Source organism: Perissodus microlepis, chromosome 7 (assembly GCF_051167445.1).
Source record: "Perissodus microlepis isolate ML-2025 ecotype Zambia chromosome 7, ASM5116744v1, whole genome shotgun sequence".
NCBI lineage: Eukaryota > Metazoa > Chordata > Actinopteri > Cichliformes > Cichlidae > Perissodus > Perissodus microlepis.
The window spans coordinates 45709804-45732936 of NC_140467.1; the positions used below are offsets into that span (position 1 = coordinate 45709804).

At 40.3% G+C, this 23133-nt stretch overlaps 1 protein-coding gene across 5 annotated transcripts in view; it reads left to right on the forward strand.

Moving 5' to 3' along the window:
- The window catches only part of znf462 (zinc finger protein 462), a 55341-nt gene extending 32871 nt beyond the window's left edge, over positions 1-22470 (forward strand). For 4 of the 5 annotated variants that reach the window (XM_084935378.1, XM_084935380.1, XM_084935381.1 and 1 more), the window contains exons 4-13: positions 295-429; positions 2158-2561; positions 4532-4650; positions 6455-6652; positions 9775-10030; positions 10430-10569; positions 11839-12062; positions 15649-16009; positions 16358-16499; positions 18044-22470. In XM_084935378.1, coding sequence (XP_084791504.1) covers positions 295-429; positions 2158-2561; positions 4532-4650; positions 6455-6652; positions 9775-10030; positions 10430-10569; positions 11839-12062; positions 15649-16009; positions 16358-16499; positions 18044-18263 — 2199 coding nt within the window. In that variant the 3' untranslated portion in view covers positions 18264-22470. The remainder of the gene's footprint in view (positions 1-294; positions 430-2157; positions 2562-4531; positions 4651-6454; positions 6653-9774; positions 10031-10429; positions 10570-11838; positions 12063-15648; positions 16010-16357; positions 16500-18043) is intronic. The other variant, XM_084935382.1, reaches the window with a different exon arrangement.
- Positions 22471-23133: the final 663 nt, after the last annotated feature.

Consider the following 23133-nt stretch of genomic DNA (forward strand, 5'->3'; position numbering starts at 1 on the left):
TCATTGAGCCAATTTGCAAGCTGCTAACTGTGCATGATGGGGTGATTTCATGATCTGCCAATTAGTTTCATATTAACTTCATGTTAAATTATAGAACGGTAATATTTTTCTTGTGAAAATTGTAAACCAATACTAAAATAATGGCAGATATGTTGGCTTGTGTGACTGGTGTGCACAAGCCAACATAACTCATGTTAAATTAGGTAGTTATGGTGCTTTAATGGTGTGTATTTTTTGTCATATATTATTAAATAGGACATTTAAAAAAGAAAATCTTTCCTTTTCTGTGCACAGGAGAGTCCTGTAAATAAAACTCCCATCGGATTCAGGTGTAACTTCTGTGTAGAGATACACCCAACCCTCCGAGCCATCTGCAACCACCTTAGGAAGCATGTCCAGTATGGTGAGGTCAAAGAGGGGCATGTCAAGGTAAGAGAAGCTGCTTTTAAAGCTTCTTCAAGTGCTTATAATATATAGTTATATTTCTTGCGTCAAATAAATACTATAGTGTATATTCACTATCCATATCCTATATGAAATAAGTCGTTATTTAAAATGTGCGGCAACAATAGAAGTAAGTCGTTTGTCGAATATATTAAACAAGTTATTTTACTATTAAGAATATACATTTATCTTGCCTTCTTCTTATTGTTCTCATATTGGGCAGCAGGGCATTAGTGTGCTTTAGGGGATAGAGATGATGAGCCAAACATCAAATATCTGCAGCATCATATTTATTGTGATGTTATGACTCTTTTAAACTTTTCCTTTTATAAATCGTGACCACATATACAGTACATGTAATTCATTCCACTGTGCTAATGTGATATCAGGGTAATATCCTCCTAACTATATTTCAAAGGCACATTTTTTTTCCGGTCCCCTGTGCTTCTGTATTATTTTCCATCTCTCATCCTCCTAGCACTGCAGTGATCTGTTTTACTGGACTGGGGTTCTGTTTCCCATTTTGTTTATTACTGACAGAGGCTTCTGGGTAGACAGTCTGTCAGCTACCCCGAGAGAAAACAAGCAGTGCTGTCCCATTGCTGTAGAGAAGCAGGGGGGTTGGAGTGGTGAGCCATAACTTTTAGGGCAGTGGCGGGTAACCATTCGAACATTAGTATTCCAGTGAGGCTGCCAGTGAGGGGAACAGGCCTAAGGACCAAATGCCTCACCCAAATGGAGGCCTGGATCTTCCATCAGACACTCGGTCTCTCTTTATGTGTCTAAGACGCCATGTTTTCCACCAACGAGAGTGATCCAGTGAAAAAGCACTGTATTCGTTTTGGTAACGAGGTCATAGGTTCAAAGATGGGAATTAAATTCGAGAACAGCGCTGGTTTCTCAGAGGGGAGCGTGAAGAGCAGACTGACGGTGCATTCAGGGACTGGATGGTAAGGCTGGGGCTGTGGATGCCACATCTTATTTATGGATTCACAAAGTGCAGGGTCAGGTCCTTCCACAGAAAGAATGAGTTTCCTTGAGGCAATAAAAAAGTCATGGTGATCGTCTGTCTGCTCGCGATGACTGCTGCAAGTAGCCTGCACTCTGGCAGATGAAGGGAGGGGGGGAAAGAAATGTTTTTCCAGTTCCTTTCAGTAATTGTTGGTAGAACTGCACGGTTGCAAGATCTTTGTTTTTAGAAAAATTTGTCTCGATTAGTCACCTCGAATAAATGCTTATGGTTGGTTACAGTTATCACACTTGATGCATGAGGCGAGGGGATAGGCTGGAATTTTTCTGTCATATCCTGTTAAATATAAGCCAAGTGCGGTTTCTCTCAACCAACACACTGAAGAGTTTTATGTCAGAGTTAAAGTTAACCAAAGTGCTGATCTTCAGATAACACAGAGAGATGGAAAGAAAAACAGGGGGGGGGGTCAAAGGCAGAGTGTGAGAAACTGTAACTGAGGCCTAACTGACAGTGACTACATGGATGGAAGCAGAAGTGTTAGGCAGCTGCTTAACTGTCGTCTGTATGCAGATAATGTAGTAAAAAATAACTGTAGGTGCTAGACTTGAAGCGATATTTATATTAAAGCGATCTCTTCATTTCAGCATTCAGCAACCACATGAAAAAAGGTGTTGGCAGATAAAAATCAGCATGAACTGAGAGGTTGCTGAACATCTGAGACCTTTCCTCTCTTTGCTTTGCAGCAGGAAGTCAGCGAGGTCCCCCTGATCCTACCTTCAGAGAGCCTAACTAATGGCAACATGGAGGGGGATGAAGCCACCGAAGTCGACGGCCTGGAGAGACCCGGAGCCACGCCCAAAGATTCTGATGATGTCGCTGTTACCGTGGAGAACCTGGATCCTGAGACGGACGCTGGTGAAGGAAGGGCGGCGGCCTTGGTGGCCGCAGCCAGGGCCGTAGTGTCAGAGGGCCAGCTGAAGCAGCGGCTGGCAGCAGGGGGTCACCCGTGCGCCCAGTGCGATCGAGTCTTCATGTCCATGCAGGGCCTGAGGTCCCATGAGAGGAGCCACTCAGCCATGGCGCTGTTCAGCAAAGAAGACAAATACAGCTGCCAGTACTGCCAGTTTGTCTCGCCCTTCAGACACAAGTAAGTGGGGAGGATCGGGGTTTGTGACTGACACCTTTAACACCGCTTCCACAGTGATGTCCCTTGTGTGTACTGTGGTACTGTTTTTAAAGAGTAGAGCGCAGTAAATTGAGACACTTTGGCTGAGGCAAGCACATATTCACCATATTGCTGTGTTATCTGTTGACTCTCCTTTGAACATTTTCTTTCCTCACTTTCCAGTTCTTTTGATTTTTTTGCTTTTCATTAAGATGAAGTTTTAAGATTTAGTGGCTGTTTTGCTTCTGTCTCCTTTTAGAATAGTGCAAAGAAAATCCAAATGTGCATTTATATACACATAGGTGCAGATTTTTTTAAGACATAGACTTTATTTAAGTGGGGAAATTTACTTGTTACTGCAACACAAGGGACAGGAAGAAAAAATGAATTAGAGTGATATTAGATAAATAAAATTAATTAAATTTTCTCCCCTCTTATATCCAAGAATCAGTGCTTTAGTGTGACTTAGATACACCAAACTTTCCAATTTTAGTGTTTTCTTTTTCTTCTTCTTTTTTTTTTGTAGAGGGGTTTGTAACTATCAAACATTTTAAATCTCAAAATATGTGTAAAATTTGAATTTTCTGGCTTTTGATCAGTTTTTCACATTTGTGAATCGATTTTAAAAACATGCCACAATCCCTCTGTAAAAGAAGAAATACGGTCTCTTGCATGCCACCAAAACGAAGCCTGTGTCCGATGTTCAGAATTAGGTTCTGGAAAAGCAAATTGTCACGTATTTAGACAGATAATGGCCACTTGTCGTTAGAAAAATTGCCTTAATGTTAGCCCTTAAGCAGGGGAAGTTTCATAACGATCGCCATGCAAGCAGGATGAATGCAAAGACCATCTTCTTTAAGATGTCAGTCCAGCTTTATGGGGAGCTCTTACATGCAGCTACTTCTTGCTGAGAAGCTTCTTCCTGTTATTTGGCTATTGCTATTGCTGTTTGGCTAAGTGGCTGGATTAGCAGATGCAGCCTTGAGGAAGTGCGATCAGTGTTAACCTCAGCGATACACATTGTGCACCCTGTGGTATTTGAATGTTCTGACTGTGAAGCAGCATTACTTGGAAATGTTTAGTTTGCGTTAGCAGTCACTTGGCAGGAGGCAGTGAGTCAGACATTAATCTATTAAAAATTACAGTTAAAAACGGATGAGTGGTTTGAACCCTTTGCAGCCCCAGTAAGCGGTATATTTAAGCTAAACGCCTCACCAGCCTTTACACCAGCTGCTCTTTAGATCAACTAGATGTTAAAGTCATTTTGTACAGAGCACAGTTTTACACCTTATTCTGTTCACCCTATCACAAGCCCTTTGAATCTTCAATCTTCTCCAAGATTTCCTGCCTCCTAGGAGAGAAAGACAAGCATTATAAGCGAGACAGACATTTTTTTTTTTTTTTTTTTTTTTTTGGTAGCGTGATTTGTTTTATCCATCACAGAGACACAGAGCGAGAGGGGAAAGAGAGAGTCCTCATCTCCTCTGAGCTCCCAGGTGTAATCCCTCTGTACTGTATGTGCCCTGACCCAGAAAGAAGCCACATTCCCATGCCACCTAGGAGGCTGGCATTAAAAACACAGCTACCGTCCCCACAGGCACTCGCACACTCATTCCCACCAGGGGATTGTGGGTAGATGAGTTCACCCCACGGCTCCTTGTTCTGTAGTCATTGGAAATGTGTGGCTGTTGTTCGCGAGGTAAACAGAATCGAGCGCTTTAGACGCCGCTGAAAAGAAGAAGGGAAAAAAACCCCGCTGTTGAAATCATCAAAGTGGATGCTGTAGAGCTGCTTTCTCTTTCTTTCTCGTACTCCCGTCTTGTCACCGTCTCTCTCTTGTCCTCATTTCATCCATTTTTCTCATTTTATCCTCTTATCTCATATCCTCCCTTCTGTGTTTTGCTGTTGTTGTTGTTTTTAACTTCTTTTTTAAAATTTTGTTTCATTGCCAGTCTGGACCGACATGTGCAGTCTCACCACGGGCACCACAAGCCCTTCAGGTGTAAGCTCTGCCCCTTTAAATCTGCCTACGTGAGTCGCTTGAAGAGCCACCTGCATAAGGCACACACAGGTAAATAAAAAAAAAAAAACACAAGCAGACACAGAACATTGCCACATACAGCTGTATCTCTGACTAACAAGCTATTCCTAGACCCATATACCTACCAACTTCCTGTTTATCTTCTCCAAAAAGATGTTCTGTGTGATTATCGAGCACAACTCAACTAGTGGGTTAGCCTTAGCAGCATTTTAACCATTCACTAAATCCAGGGATTTAGTTTGAATTCCTATTTTAACACTTAAAGGCCAAGTGAGCATTTGTATTTTTAATATTATGTATTAATTTAATTCTATTCTTAACATTTTCTTTATTGGGGAACCTAGCACGCTACAAAAGTGAAGGTTTACTGGCCGTTGTGGCATAATGAGATTATTTTTGTTGTCGAAGGAGCCAGACAGCGATTTGAATTCATGTTAATGCAAATGCGGAAAATCTCCACCTGAGCTATCAAAACACAAGCAAAATGAAGCAACCTTGAAACTGGTGAGGCAGATAAGCTATTCCTACGGAGGATTTGAATAATACTATGAAGAAAGATCCGGGATGTCAAATATAAGGCTCGGGGCCAGAATCTGTCCAGCAAAGACTCCAATCCTGTGAGGCTCTGGAAAATGTGAAACGTATTTTCATAACTTTTATAGGTTTTCCTAATGATAAAGACCTCCACCACATCCATTCACACTACACCAACATAATCAAAAAATGTATACTGATTTAACTTTCAACTTTTTTTCAATTGGTAATAAGTCAGTCTGATCTGTAAAGGTCAGAAATTTTACAGTGGGTCCATAGTTTACAATTTATTTACAGTTTAAGCCCAAAGATTCCTTTAATTTGTTATGGCTGCAAGTGTAGTTAAACCTCTTTACACTGACAGAAAGAGCAGTTTCACTGGTTAAGATCAAAGTGGGATGTATGTGGCCCACAATGTAAGTCTGACTTCCCCGCTCTAGATCTTTGAGGCAAACCAATGTTTAGTTACATTCAATAAGTGGAATTGTGAAAACGATCAGCATTGAACGTTTCCATTCACATTGCTTTTGTATTGAAGCTACCAGGAATTTATGTTGAAGATATTCTTACTAGAAATAGTTCAGTGCTGTGTGTGGCAAGCCAGTGTTAGAGTTCGATTTGGATCAGGATGCTGCTTCCTTTTAAGATGTTAAGCAAATACATTTAACAGAAGCAGGAAGTACAAGGCTGGAAATGCCCATGGGAACATTCAGAACATCAAAACCAAAAATTATAAAGTAAAGCATGCAACAGTGTGCAGTTATATGCTATAATAGAGCATAAAATAATAAAATGGGTCACTGTATTGGGCTTCAATTTGTAAATGAGAGATAAGCTGTGATAACCTCATTGTAACCTTTTGTATTTTATGAAGTACTCTTTTTGTGTGGCTCACTAACCTGCGCTGAGCGCTTTTTAATGAACCAAGGATTACAGTTTTTATGAGCTCTTCGTTCAGGTGCAAATTCAAACTTTCAAATAGCAATCAAATCAAATTTCTTCTAAGTCTAAAATATGGGACCAGCTTCAGCATTTTTGCTTGAAGTTTAAGAAGCTTTAATAAACGCTGTAACTCAGGGGGAGCCCTGTTGCCAATAGGTTATTACATTTGCTCCAGATTTCCTCAAAGGGCTTTGTTTGTGGTCGGGGATGTGTTTATCGTCACCGCTTTCATTAACAAATGCTCCCTAATTAGCTATCTAGAACCATGTGCAGGTCTTTGCAAGCCTGGTATGTATAATACTTCTGTGTTGATGTAAAAATTAAGTCCAACGCCTCATGATCCTCAATATTCTTCCAGGTGAGCAGCACACATACAAGTGCTTGTCCTGCCCCTTCACTTCTATGACCATCAGCCAGCTGAAGGAGCACTCTCTGAGAGACCACGGTGAAGTCTTGACCCTTCCCAAACTCCGAGCAGCCAACCAGGCTGCGCATGCCACCCTCAGGCCCCCCCGACCGGCCAGTAATCCAGAACAGACTTCCATAGCACCTGATGGTATGAGATCATGCGTAATCTTCATTAAGCATTGTTTTCTTCGGTTTGTCTCTGGGTAAAAGGAACAAATTATAATATTTTATCTAGTGAGATTTATAGGTGCTGGTAAGCAGCATGCTCCTGGCTCACCACAGTCGACTACAGCATTTTCCAGCTTTGAATCTTACATTTAATGAAATTCATTGCGTAGAAGATATCAGAAAACTGCAGGAGCTCATGTGTAATGTTTTTTTATAGTCAAATAGGAGTCAGCATGAAGTAGCTGTCACTGAGGGTGTACGCATTTAACTGTATAACTGGTTGCCAGGGTATTCTCAGGTGTCTATATGGGGTATCGTTGGGAAACAACCTCTCATGACCAATCACTTCTGTCGAAACACACATTTCAGTCACTTGAATGTCACGATCCTCCCATCCCCGAAGTATCAGACATTCTCAATGTATGCTTGGATATGCAGGCAGGAAAGTGCCGTCACATTGAGGGGGAATAGTGTTAATAAAATTAAGCGGGGATGCCTAACAAGCATAGCCATCTGTAGAAGTGAGTCTGGTATTCGTGAGTCATGCATTCATGTTGGAGAAATGCTTTAATGTAGTACTGTGGCTGTTTAGATTTGACTACGTAAGACACTGTTTTTCCACAGAATATGTTCAGACGGGGACGTGCCGTGACTCTAGGCTGGTGTAGAAGTAAACCCCTTGATGTAATCCCATGTTTGAGGTGTTATAGTGGCTTTGCAGCGGCTGCTTTAGCTTGCAGACTGTTCTTGGCAGCAGCTGTCACCTTGCTGCTGGAGCTGTGGAATCTTCCCTGGAGCTGAAGCGGGGCAGCATTCCTCAATGCACCATCCACCACTGTCAGCTGTGCCCCACCAAGACAAATGAAGCATTGAGAGAGCGAGGCTGACATATTGAATGTCTCTTTACTGAGCCAAACTAGCTACCTTCAGCTGAATGTCTGAAATTCAAACAGAGGGAGTTTGTCTTGTTGGCAGGGTGTCTTGAAAAAGATTTCCATTTGATCGCCCGTTTTTAGCGGCAATGTTTACTTGAATTTCTTGGAAATTCCTCTTAACAGTTGTACCTGGCAGAATTATGAAAATAAAACCAAAAGGTCTTTGAAATCCAGCCTCATCATCGCTTTTAGCAAAATGGCAGTGCAGGCGTATTAGTTTGATCCACACCATATCTCGGTGACTACTAAACTGCTATACACGCTCATCATCCCCGCAGAATGAATAATTAATAGCTTTAGGAACTCTATAAAGAAAAGGATTAGGTTAAATTTTTTCAGAGCTTTAGTTTATGACCAAATACCTGCAAAGTGAGTGAGTTTCTAAAGGTTTCAGCTGTACTTACAATGTGTGTTAGCTTGCAGGTAACTCCTTTATGACTTCCGTGTTAGCTTTTCCAATTTGAGGCCGACAGCTTGGCAGTTAGTGTAGGCAGCCGCTATCGTAAGGCGTTCTCCTCCTTTCCTTTAACTTTCCCACACAGGTATTCCATCTCTAATGCAGTACAATAAATAGTTTTAGCCCTTAATGAACAATTTAAGAAGCCACGTCCCCACCTAACTACAGAATCTGCTCTTCATCTTTCCGTCTCATCTCCATACCTCCTCCACATCGCGGAGAAGATATTACGGGAATTAATCAAGCGTGGCGCTGTTTAATTTAATAGAGCTCTTCCGTCTCCTCTGCCTAAGTCAAAAAATGGATCTCAAGAATTTTGTAACAGCAAAGTTTCAAAGAAAAGTTGTTGAGTTTTTTTTCCCCATTCCCTGCTTGCTTTCGCCTACTCTTAGTGCTGAATGGGGTATTTTTCGCACGGAGAGATACTCTGTTAGTGTCACTGTAGTTTATTTATTGATGTGTTGGAGGCTCAAACTAGGACGAGAATATGAGCCGGCTCGATGATATTATAGAGGAGGGAAAGAGGCAGGGTACAAAATGACAACAGTCACAGTTACACTTCGGCGGGGGTGTGAGGGACATTTGGTGTAAGCACATCTGAACACCTCTTCTTTACAGAGGCATGAATCATATATGGCCCTTTTATTCAACGTTATGTATTCTTTCTATCGACTTACTGAAGACTTTATTAGGACCACGTACCTTTTCGTATGTGTATCTAAACAGCCACTTATTTTCCAGCAGTGTAGTAGCACAATCTTGCTGATACACGTTAGAAGCTTGTGTTAGTGGCATAATTGTCAGTTCCAGACGGGCTGATTTGGTGGTTTGAGTGTTTTCGAAGCTGCTGATCTCATGAGATTTTCACACAGTCTCTAGAGTTCACTACTGAGCACCTCGATGGCAGTCGGATATTGTTTGAATGCTACAGCCTATCGGAGGACTGTCGCTGACCTCACACATCCCTTTATGATGCAGTTAACCCTCTAATAGCGACATTTAAGCATAGTAAGTAAAAGATATTGCACACCGGTTTCATTAAAATGACACAACCGTGCTCCTCGGTGACACCCCCCCAGTCACCAGATCCGAGTCTAACACCTTTGGGATGTGGCGTAAAGTGTGGTTCATAGCGGAAATTATGCGACGCAATCATGTCGGCGTGGAGGAGAATCTCAAAGGAAAGTTTCCAGCACTTGTGGAATCTGTGCTGCAAATAACTGAGGGTCTGTCGAGAGCAAATCGAAGCCTTTCCCAGTGTTAGTTATGGCGCTCATAATAAATTCCCTGGTGAAATGTTTACTCTAAAAAAAATTAAATGTTAATGAAATGTAATCAGACCTCTTACATAAACTGAACAAAACTGGGAGATCAATTGATCCAAGTAGATAAAGTAGGTTAAACTTCACCCTGCTGTGCAAAAACATTCATCAGCTCGACAACTTCACCGTGCGCTGGAGTCAGTCGGTGACTGATGATGATGATGAGTTGTGGTTGGAGTGGTTACTTGGTGAGGGAAGAAAATAATCAAGTCCTGCCACCTTGTATACAAATCCTGTCCTATGGTAAAACATAGAACATCTAAAGATAAAACATCAGTGTAAAAAGCGATCTTACTTGCCAGACATTACATTTTCCCCATGTCCGCATACACTGCGTCACCTTTTATTAAACCCTGAGGTTGTCTAAACGCCTCCGCCTCTCCCTCAGATCCGTCATACCTGGAGCCAGTGGATGTTCGTCAGCAGCTCAGTCATTACCAGCTGGCCTCCCGCAGTCAAATGTCTTCCAGCTCGACACCTGGTGGCTCAACGGTGGCCGACAATCGTCCTGAGAATATCCTCACGTGCGAGTTTTGTGAGTTCAGCTCCGGATACATGCAGAGTCTACGGCGTCACTACAGGGACCGTCACGGTGGCAAGAAGCTCTTCAAGTGCAAAGACTGTTCCTTTTTCACCTGCTACAAGTAAGTGAAAAACAAAATTTAACAGAGAAACGTAGAAAGATGTGCACACATTGCACTTAGTATTGACACAGTTGCAGGTGCTCATTTAACCTCATAAAGTCTGAAATGTGAAATAATTGCCTGAAAATTCACTTTTTTTTGGAAACTGGAGTTTACTGAAGTTTCTGACTATTTTTTTTTTTTTTTAAAGAAATTAAATATTTGCATATATGAGTTTTAATTTCCATCATTTTTTGCCACAGTTGGCGCTTTTGTGCAGTTTACTGCTTAAAAACATATTCTACAATGTATTCAGCTTTTTCAGGAAAACAAAAATCTCACTTTCGTCTTAATTCACAAAAACTCTCGGATCAAATATGAAAACCTTACAGGGTCTGTCTGTCTTTTAATCTGCCTCAGGAATACCTTCACCATGCACGTAGAGGCGGGTCACTACAACAACATGCCAGAGGACCTCGCTAAAGACCTGCGCTGCCCTCTCTGCCTCTACCACACCAAACGCAAGAGCAACATGATCGACCACATTGTTCTGCACAGAGGTACGCTGCCTTCAAAATGGAACCGGCCACGTAGCATGTTTTTCTAAAGTCAACTTTATCGGTGGGTCATGCTGTGGGAGACTGGTTTTTAATGCTGTGGCTCAGGTGGAAGAATTAACCTCAGGGTCAAAGGGTCAGTTCGCGTGAATATTGTTTTTTTTTCTTCTACCACTTACCATTTAGGAGTGAAACCAGCTACAAAAGGAAAGGCGTGTGTTGTGGTGAGATCTGAAGACCTTTGGTGTCGGCGCTGCGGCCAGTTTGGCGAATGTTTGCCAGCTCTTGAGTTGTTCTTTAACTCTTGTTCTTTCTGTGTAGTAAACAGACATGAGCCATCAGAGATATCAATCATCTTATATAACTGCCGGCAAGACCGAAAAACAGTGCATTTTCTAAAATGTCAAAACATTCTTTTACAGCAAACGCCATTAGATTCAAAGTCGGCGTCATACTGCCTGTGCTGGCATTTGCAGTGTTCAACATGAGGGAGACGGTTAAATGATATTTGAGTCAGGACTACTACAGTCAAAGGAAGATTGTTATTTCCATCTGCTGTAATTTATACTTGGCGGTATGCCTCGGCTGTGGAGTAGGACAGCACAGATCCCCCGTGCAGGGGAGAGCAGGCGTTAGCGTCTGTAGATATGACACTGATGAGAGACCCAACATGAAAGGAGCTGGTGTGGAGGTGGGTTGCAGCCACAGCGAATTGTAGGCAGGCTAAAGCGGCTTAAATAAACACGCCCCATGTGAGATTTGCCAATCTGATACATAGAGGTTTCTCATCTGAGCCGTCAGCTGATGTGGGCTAGCACTGTGATCAGCTGATCTGCCGGAACTGCAGCTGAGCTCGGCTTCTCGCTTTGCCTGGTCTGCTGTGCTCGATGTTTCTGAGTGATGGACAAGTCAAACGTTTAAATTTCTCCTGACAAGAATGTTTTTCTTGGATTTATATCACAAGGAATAAAGACACACCAGTAAAAGTAACGGTAACACAAGCAATACCAACGGTCTTTACATGTTATGTGGAGCTTTTTTCTTGTTTTTCAATAGTTAAAGCATCACTTTCTGTAAATGAAAGCGTTTAAAGTGACACATAACAAAAGCAAGCAAAGAGAAGTGCGACTGCATTATAGTGTTCGGGTACTTTTTATGATAGAAAACGTGTCTGTAGGGAAACTAAAGAAAATGGTAAAATCGCTTTTACCATCCACTACCTGTATTTCCTCCTTACTTTCTCCCCTTCACTCTCTCCTCTCACTCCACCAGAGGAGCGCGTGGCTCCATTGGAGGTCAGCCGCTCCAAGCTGTCGCGTCACCTTCAGGGCCTGGTTTTCCGTTGTCACAAATGCACCTTCACATGCTCCAGTGACCAGGCCCTGCAGCTACACCTGCAAAAGCACGCTGAGATCAAGCCCTACCAGTGCCAGCTCTGCTATTATGACACCAATAGACGGATCCAGCTAGAGGACCATCTACGCCTTGAGCACAAGGTCGGTTGGAGTTCACGTATAATGGTGTGGTGTTCAAGTAAATTCAAACTAGTAGTTCTGAATCGTGGTGTCGTTTGGCAGACGAGAGTCTTGCTTTTCACTGTAAGAGTGTCTTAATAAACATGTTTGTATTTAATTATTGCTCTTCTCACTTGGTGTAACGTGAGATGTTCATCACTGAAACACTGAATAGTCTTACTCGCTCCCAATGTGTAAAGACGGAAAATCTAGTATTATAAAAACATTACACACAAACACACATTCATTTTTTAAAATATTAGCATTACATTTTTAAAAATTTAAGCGTTTAAAAAACACATTAAGCATTTAAAATACAGATCGTTATTTGGCAAGAAAAGGAGTTTCACGTTAACTCACCAAAATCCAGTGGAAATGGTACTTACAGTACAATAAAGCAACAGATCAGGGGAACACTGTACAGTTGGCAGTTTTCTGGACCCCAGGCAGTGTTGCACAAAAGTACTGTACCTCCTAAAGGGAGGAAATGAGCAAAATACTGCATTGTTTTGTCTTTTTCTTTTTTTCAAAGCACGAATAATTTGTAAAACATTTACAAACATACTTTTAAGTAACAAGAAGCACTCTCGAGAGCACAAACTACCACCAAGGCAGCTCGCTCAAGGCAGTATTTACTTTTAAGGGAGTACTGTTGTATTTTTGATATACTCATTCTGTTTTCTTTGTTCTTTTTAAATGTACGTTAAGACGTTTGTAGTGCAGTAAAAATCAGAAAACGGCAACTTGACAGACGTTTACTTTGATTACACAAACACGTGTAGGAGTAGGTAATGGTAATAAGTATTGATTTGTAAATAACTGGGCATGAATAAATTGAGCTTATTACATAATATTATGCTACAGTATATATTTCTAACCAACTAGGCAGCTCTTTCTAAAAATGGTATTTATATATGTACCATATTTTAGGGTCATATTGAAAGAAAGGCGGAAATGTAAAATGAAATGCCAGTGTCATTGCCAATACATTGCCTTTGTTTGTAATGTTGCCAATACAAGCAAAGGCAATAAGCACAATTTTAAAAATAAAAAAATGCATTTTATGAAAGTTTGACCTGATTTGACCTCGAGAAGAGGTCAGAGGTCCAAGGTTACGTCATATTTAGAATCCCCATAGATCTTTACCTTTATGCCTATATTTGCACACAGGTTTAAATAGCTCTATATAGCATTGTTGACACGTTGTTAGCAAGTTGACCTTCAGATCAAGCCTTTGACCTTGAAGGAGAGGTCAGAGGTCAAATGTAACACAATGTTTTAAATCTTTCTATACGTTCTATACGTTGACAATACTCAGCACACTCGTAAGAAGAGTTTCTGAGTCGTAAAGCTTTTTCTGAGTTTTCAACCAGTAAATAATGAAGTTGACCTCGGTGTATGTAACCCAGATTTTAATGGATATTTAACATTCAGTTTTACCAGAATTCATTCAAAACTGTTGGAGCTACTGTATCGTGTTTACAGGCAGAATGACAGGAACGCATGCAAGCGAATAACAAAATATAACCTCCTCGTCAGAGGTAAGAAGTAACAACCTCAAGGCTGTCAGTGAGCGTGGCAGTCAGACTAGATGTATACCTCCTCTTTTTTTTTTTTTTTTTTTTTTCCCTCCCTCTGACTATGTAATGATAAGTCACATTTAAATTGGAACAACAATAATCAGTCCCCATTAGCATATATTTGTGGTATATGAAAAGTTGCACCGGGAATAAATAGGAAAGTCTTTACTGTTTGCTTGGGTGTTGTAGGTTAACCTTAAGAGCAGGCAACTCACTGCTAAGCATTTTTTTTATATAACTAATCAAATGACCAAAAAGAAAAGAGCCACATTTTTCCAAATAGTAGCTCAGCATGGGGTAAAATTTGTAAAGAGGCTGCTCTGGGTTTGACATTAAAATCTGCTCATTTTAAGGTAGAAAAAACTGCCTCAGTGATTCTGCTGACATTTGTTACGCCTGCGATTTTATTCATTTATCTTTGCATGAAACCTTAGTTGGTCATAAACTAGAGGATTGGAGTGTCTGCAATTCGAATAAAAATATGTCGATGCTCTCATATTATCAATAGGCTCCATTTCAAAGTCTCCCGTTATCTATCAAGGTGTAACAAAACTAAAGAAGGGCAGTGCATTGATACATTGGGGTGAGACGAGTAGGTGTCATATTGCTACAGTTTCAGTATATTCTTACAAATCAATCCAGGAGAGGAAAAAGAGTTAATCTATTACTCTCTCTTAATAGGGATAAGATGATGAGATGATGTGCGATGGCAGGTGGAAAGAGCTTTAAAGGGCACCCTCTTAAGTTCTTTTTCAACCTTTACCTGAGATTCCGCCCAGTGCTTGTTGGGATAAAGTCAAACCCAGCTTTTAGTTGAAAAACGATTTGCTTGCTTCAGAGCCATGATTTTCACATATAATTTATAATCATATCTCTTTGATTAAACCGTGCGATGCTCTTTTTATCAGACGCCTATAAATACTTTTTTGGGGTTGACGTTTGCGATAGTTTTATTTACAATGGAAGAGGTCAGTACGACCTTTTTTTCCCCTGCCTCTTCACTGGTTGTTGTGTATTTAACCTATATATAAAAAAGTCAGTTTTGAGTTTTTCTATGAATTTATATGAATTCAGAGCTATTTCAGATCATCTTTGTTTTATTTTTTCCTGTTTCAGATTAATGGTAGTTCTGAAAAACTTTCAGACTGTTAGAAGGAAGCATGACAGATCAGGTTTCTTCCTGGGTGAGGCAGCAGGCTAAAGCTTATTCATGCTAAAGGATGATGTGAGTTGAGGTTTGGAGGGTTGCTGTTCCGTGTCTTCAGGGAGTATGGGAGGAGGAAATTACTCAGAAAGAGTGAGATAATAGGTGACAAGATGAATGAGATATTGGAACAAGTTTCCTTCCTTTGTTAAATGTTCTATTTTAGATTATCTGAGTTTGTCAACTAGAGATACAAAAATCTCCTTGCATAATTCTTGCGAATCATACGAAACTTTGACTGAGAAGTAGAGCGTTCAGCAAAAGCTGCGACTGTTTAAAAAAAGACAGGCGTTCACCTGCTAAGGCCTTACAAAAACCAGACATTTCAGTTGTTTGAGCACTTTGGTCTATAAATAACCACCAAAACTCACTTTGACTGATACCAGGAATTTCTGTGCTTGTGCTAAAAATATACCGCTTTCACCATGAATGTCGTATCCCATACAGGCAGGATGTGGACTTGTGTTACAGTGAATGAATATAGGTCAGAGAAACATAGCTGCTGGAGGAAAAATCGCATCAAAAACCAAATCCAAGCAGAAACAGTTAGCTTTGTGGTCTCAACCCAGATCTGGAATTTCTAACAGGTTTTCATTTTGTTTTCATTTTCCTGCTTAAAATCAATCAAACAAAAAAGGCCAAACATGCACATTCTGATGTTGTCAAAGCCTGGAAAGTTTCAACTCTGATTTCGGGGAGCAAGCGGGGGGAGCTCCTTGAAATAAACCCTGGTTGACGAACACCACGCTAACCTGAAAAACACACATCTCCTGTGTCCGATTAGGTAATCCGCAACTTTGAACTGATGGGCCGGGTCAACCTGGACCAGCTGGACATGATAAAGGATCAAGGCAGCAGTGCTGAGGAGGAGGAGGAGGAGGAGAGAGAAACTATGGAGATGGTGTCAGATGGAAAAGTGGCTCTGGAGGAGGAAGAGGAGGAAGCGGAGGAGGAGAATGACGATAATGATGTGGGAATGGAAATCATTGAGAACATGGTGGAGGGCCAGACAGAGATGGACGATGAAGAGATGGAGGAAAACGTCAAAGACGAAGACGATGAGGTGGAAGAAGTAGAAGAAGTGGAGGATGAGGAGGACGAAGAGGAAGTCCAGGAAGTGGGGGAAGGGAAGCCTGCCCCTCAAGGTAACGTCATATCCAAAAAACTGTTATTTTACGACTGGCCTGTCAAATCCAAAACTCTATATTATGACTTAAAAAACAAACAAACTAGACTCTAAAAGCAGAATAGACTCTTTGACAAAGATTACTGGGGACCACAGTGCAAGGGATTATGTGAAGCTGACCTATGTTTGTGCTATACATTATCTCCTGTGTCTCTCTTTGATCTCAGTAAATATATTGGTATGTCTGCAAAAAGTACATTAAGTATGGAAAAAAAAATCCAATCTGATCAATCTGTAGGTATGGGGATGTGGAGGCTTGTTTTTCGACATGTGTGAATTTGCTGTATTCTGAAACTCTATTTCCCAGAAGTCCTTGCATCTCCCATCAGCAACAGCAGCAGCAACAGCTCTGGGCCAAGCAGTGCAGAGAAGCGTATTCCCTGCGAGTTCTGCGGCCGCTGCTTCACAAACAGCCTCGAATGGGAACGACATGTCCTTCGACATGGCATGTAAGTCTATTTTTTTTTTTTTCCTCTCTCTCTTCTTCGTAACTGTCTCTTTGTGTGTGAGCCTGCATACTTTCCCTACCCAGTCAGCTCTTCCAGCCTACTTTTAAATGCCCTCTGTGGCCCTTTTTAGCCATTTCTCTGCTGTCATTTATGTACAAAAAAAAATCTGCATTCAGTTCAACTGATGAAAGGTTGTGCTGATACAAAACCCAAGGAAAAAGTTGACAAATCATTCGAGAGTTAAGATGTTTGTTGACATGGTTGACATGAATTGATGAAAATGAGGTTTTTCCAGATTTTTGTCTTTGGTGTGCAGCTGTGGAGAAACGTGACTTTGGTAAAGCACCAGGTGCATCCTTTTCAAAGATGTTTGCATTCAAGCGTTAATGTTACTTAAGGTCAACCCAAACCTGTCTCAGCAAATGGCTGCCTCTCCCTGTGTTCTGCTGGAGCTCTTCATCTTACATCTGTAGCTGCCCAGCAATTGCTTTGAATTGTTTTTGTTCTTGGAGAGCAGTTGCATGCGTTTGTGGAGACTGACTTTCGATTTCAAGGCAGTTGCACCGATGGGATGGGAGGCAACCTGTCTTGTTTGCAAATAATTGCCATCTGACTTATAAATGCAGAAATATTGCCTACAAATTGCAATCAATCTGAGTTCGTCTGCACAGAATTCAACTCATGAACTGTTTGCCAATATTCATATACTGTATGACAAAAGTTGCTTAGTACCTATTTCAGTCTGCAGTTAAATTGCTTTCTTGCAGCAACTATGTCACTATTTGTGAAGCTATATCTGAATTAAATCTGAGGATCTGGCTAAAGTCTGAATGTAACTAAATGCAAGAAGCCAATTCTGTTCATATAGAGTGTTTTCAGTGGGAGAAAATTTTCATTACTTATCCAAGTGACATCTTCAGTCTCAGTTGACTGCAAGTTTCTCCAAACTTACAAACAGTACTTTTGCATAATGACTGAAACCAGCACCACTGCTTAACACTGAGCCACAAGATCAGTTTCATGATCGTTCCCCAACTCTCTGTGAATCAGACACATGGTCATTGTTCAATGGTCATGACAATTTGTATAATAACTGATCAAAAACCAATCTCTGGCTCCAGATGAACAGAATCAACTTCCTAGGATTTTCTTACTGGAATCAAGACTCATTTGCAGAGGAATCTGCTTTCTATTATCAAATCTGTCAAATCTATGGTGTTCTGGCTGGAGTCTGAATGTTTACCACCACCTAGATGCACTAAAATTGTTATAAATACAACAACTGACTGCAAGTGGTCACAAACGTGGGCCTTGTCTTTTGAATTAGTCATTTCAAAGTTCCTTGCAAACAGTCGCAATAATTTTGGTTGTGCCACAGTCACAAACTACTGTTTTCCATAATATGACTGTAGTGTAAGTAAGATATGTTACCACTTTTGCTGCTAGTCTCATTGTCGGTGCACACCACTTTGTTTCATTGCTTTATTTTTTGCAAACTCACACACTCATTGATGTCTTTCTGTGCATTGTTCCTCTGGCTTTAGGATGGTTAACAACAGTCGACTGGACACCAGCACCACTTCAGCAATAGAGGCCTCAGCTTCATCTTCCACCGGCTCCTCTGTGTTTGCAGACACAAGACTGGACCTGTCCAGCAACAGAAAAGAGGACGGGAACCCCACTGATCTATCTTTGGCAAGTCAAAGCCAGTATGTGGAAGACAAAGAAAAGCTTGACACCAAAAAGGATCAACAGTTCGGCTGAAGCGATTGTGGCCTCTTGAGATGCTGTGCCAGAAAGTGATAAGATTGGGTAGGATCAGCGCCGAGTAGTGGGATCAGAAAATAAGATGTCAAAGGAAACAAAAGGTTGAAACATAAATAAAAAAAAAAAAAAAAAAAAAAAGAGTTTTTATGAGTTGGTGCATTATTAGATTTTAGATGTTACATATATAAGTATTAGGTTGTGCTGCATAAAACGGCTAAGCTCTTTAAATGGGCGGTCCCCTAGGACAGATTTTAATATATTGGTAACCAATAGTGAACAGAACTCTTTATTGCTGACATTCTGGTCAAATCCACAGTAAAAGTTCCCACCTAGATAAACTCCACTATTTATAGAGAATGTTGTCCAAAACGAGAAACTAAATTTTAGCATTTTATTATTTGAAGCACCTTTCACACTCCTCCCCTGCTGATTCAACACAGTGGTACTGAAATTTTACCTAAAACAAAAAGGCGTGAAAGCATTTACAGCTGTGACCCACTGTAGACCAAGCTTTTCTTATATTTTATCAAAATTTCAGAGGTTTTTTTTTTTTTAGTGAAGTGTGTGGAAGTATTTTTGGAGAAATAGTGGCACCTTATGTATTTGAGTAAAATCCCAAATCTTGTTCTCTCCCTCGCAAATTGCCCCAACGTTTGATCGGAATTGCTATAATTTTTGGTCCCTTTAGTATTATACTATGTATAAATCTTTGGCCTGTGGCACCCTTTGCATTTTACTTCTACTCCTTTTGGGGTTTTTTTTGGTTTTTTTTTTATTGTCCACAAATTCACTGTGAAAATCGTAGAAATAATGGGATCGGCTTAAATCTCCTGTAAGATATTATGTTGAGTGTAGTCCGGGTTTTCCTTTGCCCTCAGCAGATCCCACAACGCCTCTCCACAGCCAGCTGATTTATTGTTTTTTTGGTCCAATAATTTTAGAATATTAAATGAAACCGTGGAACATTTTACCTTCATACTTTGAAATTCTTCTGAGTTACAGCCTCCCCAAGTACACGATGGTTGCTATTGCCACTTTCTATTTCATATTCTAGCCTTTTTGAACCCCCATAACCTGTAAGGGACAGAAGGATCTTTATAGAAGAACAAAGTTATCATTATTACTTAAATTGATTTCCATAGCATGAAGGTAAAAAAGAAAAGCAATGTATAAGTACCACTCCATTTGTCATTCACCACGTTTTTGCATTGCTTCATTGAATATACTGAAGTTATTATACCAAAAAAGGCTGATTGTGAGGTGGAAGTGACTTTAAATTTGTCATGGATTGACCTAGTGATTTGTTTAATGTGTCATGACCTTACCTGTGTCCGTTAAGGATTAGCCTGGATTGCAACTACCAGTTTTACGATCAATGGCAACTTTTCTGAGAGACAAAGATTACACTTGTCTTTTCAATGCAAAATGTGTAATCAGGTGTGCCTGAAATCCCGCTCTCTCCTCGTCCTCTGCGGAGGAGTAAGAGTCCACGCCTCCGCCGAGATCAGGAGGTTCTAACCGTATTGGAGTGGTCTGGTTCACTGGATTACACTGTGCACGGGGGATCGGACCACGCCAAGTGTCAACCCACCACAGCTGTGTTTCAAAACCAGTGCACAAGTGCCTTAAAATGCAGCTCCCCTTACGGCCGCTATATGGCTTTTGATTGCTTTAACAGTAATAAGGAATACACCAAACGTCCCTCTAAAATTTCAAGTTAAAGTTGTGTGTTTTTCCGCAAGAATTTGCTCTATATGAATCTATTCCAATGTGTGCCTTATTGGCAATAATTAAGATCAGATCAGATCGAGTTAAATTTATCTTTATTGTAATTGCACAGAGCAAGTACCAGAAAAGTAAAATGTGATTTATCATCTAGCGCAAAGATATTGAGACTTTTAGCGTAACCAGATTACCAAAAAAAAACCTATTCTAATCTAATCCACCGGATATAGTTTTAGTCACTCAACTATATAGTGTAGTTTATTTCTTTTGACCTCCCCGATCCACTGTAAGCACATGGGATTTAATTAGTTATGCTCACATTATTGAGAGTTCGATAAGGAGGATGGTGTGTATATAGAAGGAAAAGCTGCTTTTGATTATTTTTGAGTGTTTGTTTCATGTTTTCGCACCACAAATGATATCCCGGGCTAAACTGAGTATGTTTGTAGCCTTCTTTGTTTCTTTGAAAAATGTCTGGACCTTTCACTGTCACCTCTGTTGATTACATTATGGAAAGGTTGCTCTACTGTATTTGTATGTGCTTGCGTTGAGCATTCAAACATAGGCTTTGAAATGTCTCTTCAGAAACACATGGCTGAGGCTTAGGGAATGGCCCTGTTTTGCTATAGTCTCCGGCCCAGTTTTAAAAAAATACAATGAAAAGACAAGTGTAACCTGAGCAGGAAGCTCTGAAAACATTTGTTTCTACGTGTATAGGAAAAATCTATAGGAAAAATATGAGACAATGTTAAAGATTCACTGTTTTTAAAGGTCTCAAATTCCCTGATCTTAAAGACCTCTGGAATTTTTTTTTTTTCTGTTTTGACGCACCTGTCATAGTCTGCATTTGTGTGCTTCTTGTTAGACAAAGCTGTTATATAATTGTTAATATTGACAAAAGGCAGAGATTGTATTTGTTGGAAGCTGCTGCTTGAATGCCCTTAAGCCTTATGAGAAGTGAATAGCAATGAAGTCAAATTCGCATCCAACTCCAATAAGACCAGCAAGAACAGTTAAACAGTCTGGAGAGGGAAAAAAAGAATGGCTAATAACTCCAATGTTAAGAGGAACACGTAATAAAGCAATGTGTTCTTGGTACCAAAATATTTACCACGCCTGATGTGTTTGCTGCTGGAATCGGCTTTCATAAGCATTGAACTGTTGATGGAAATGGCAAATCTGGGTTTGAACCATAGACTTGTTCTATGGGTTGAACTTGGACGAAGTACATGTTTGCAGCCATGTATAGACAACAAAACTACTCGTTAAGTGTTTTGAACTGTGGTGTTTCAGAAAGGATAACTTAACCCTTTTTTTTCTTTAAGTGTTGACTTTTTTTTTTTTTTTTTTTTTTAAAGGGAAAAAAATAAATCTAAAGATCATAGCTAACCGTTGGGGGGCTTTGAGTCCCCAATCCAACATTATTATCCTGTTGTGCAATGTCTGGTTCCAATGGAAATGCATCCCTATTTTGTATCGTAATGGGAATGAGCAGATAGGAAGCACAGTGTGGTTGTACAATAGTAAACATAAAGGAAATTAATGCAATTCTCTACTGATTAATGGCCAGGGCTTTTACTGTTGAGGAAGAAAAAAAAACATGGTTGAGGAAGAGACATGTAAAGAATAGTTTGCTTTGGGAGCATTTATCTAAACTGTTCTGTCTATTTCTGGGCTTGACCATCATCAACATCTGGATTCCAGTTCCTAGTGAGCCTCTTGACCTGCTCTAAGATTTAGCTTATTCTTGTCCAAGCCCAAATCTGACACACCATTATCTTCTGTCCATGGCAAGTAGGGGCACCAGCTCATGTTCTCCAAGTGTACCTGTCCATCGTCTACCCACTCAACAGTAGGTGGCACTCTGAGAGTCGGACTCCCCGGTCCTTCTAATACCCTCAAACCAGTTGAGTTGGTGCTGAATCTCAAAGCCCTTTTTTTTCTGTTTTACTGAACCAGCTTGTATCCTTTTTTCTTGAAAGCAAAACTCTTTGAAAATAGTTGTTGTAGAAATAAGCTTTGTAAGGCAGCTTGTTACCCAGCTTGAAATCCCAGGGTTAAACCAGATGATAATCTGGGACAATGTGGGTGATGAAGCTGTCGACCCAAAATTGTTTGTTGTTCTGTGATCATTTTAATAGAGAAGGACTATGAATCCCTCACTGTGTGCAGTCTCTAGACTGTAATGTTCCCAGTTTACCCAAAGTTACGCCCCTGCTGACAACACACTGGATACTTGTATATATGTTTAGTTTGTTTCCAATGCATTTCTCCTTTCAGACTGTTGTCTCCATAGTTTGACACTAGAATCTCTCCTTCTTGCCTTTCCCCATATAAATCTGATTACCTGATGGTGGGTTGTGATGTTGCCTAGAATGATTGTTTACAATTTTATTCCATTTATCTCTGGATATTCTGTAAATATTGTAATTCATTGTCTTTTTTTAACTTGATAATAAAGTTATCAGATAACAGTTAATTGTTGGGTTTTTTCTGTTTTTTCCAATTTTCCTTGCTTAGCACAAAGGTTTAGTTAAAATACAGAGCTGTGGAACTTGAACTAAAAACAACTTTATTAGTTTTGTACATTTGACTTGATATGTTTGATAGTGTTTTTTGGAGCTATTTAAATCGGAGAATTGTGCTTTCTTTATTAAAGTTTAAAGTAAGTATGCAAATGGACAATAGGGATTAAGTGAATCCAAAGGAACTAGAAAGAAAATTTTGTTTCCCTAATACAGTCTCCTTCAACTATTTTGATTTAAAGGTGTTAAAGTGACTGAAGTGCAGACCTTCAGCTTTAATTCATGGGAAGATTTTACGAAGGTTTTTCATTAACTGTTATTATCATTTATACAGTCCCCCATTTTCAGATGCTCAAAAGTAATTGGAAAAAACAAAAAGCTCCAAAAACAATCTGAATATTTATTACTTGGTTGAGAATCCTTTGCAGTCAGTGACTGCCTGAATTCTAGAACCTATGGACACCAAAATCCCTGAAGTTGCTGCTTGTATGTGGGACATCCTGCAATCGTTGTCTCCAGAAACTAAAAAGCTGCTCTGTTGGGTTGAGATCAGGTGACTGACTCAGCCATTGAAGAATATCCCATTTCTTTGCCTTGGGAAACTCTCGGGTTGCTTT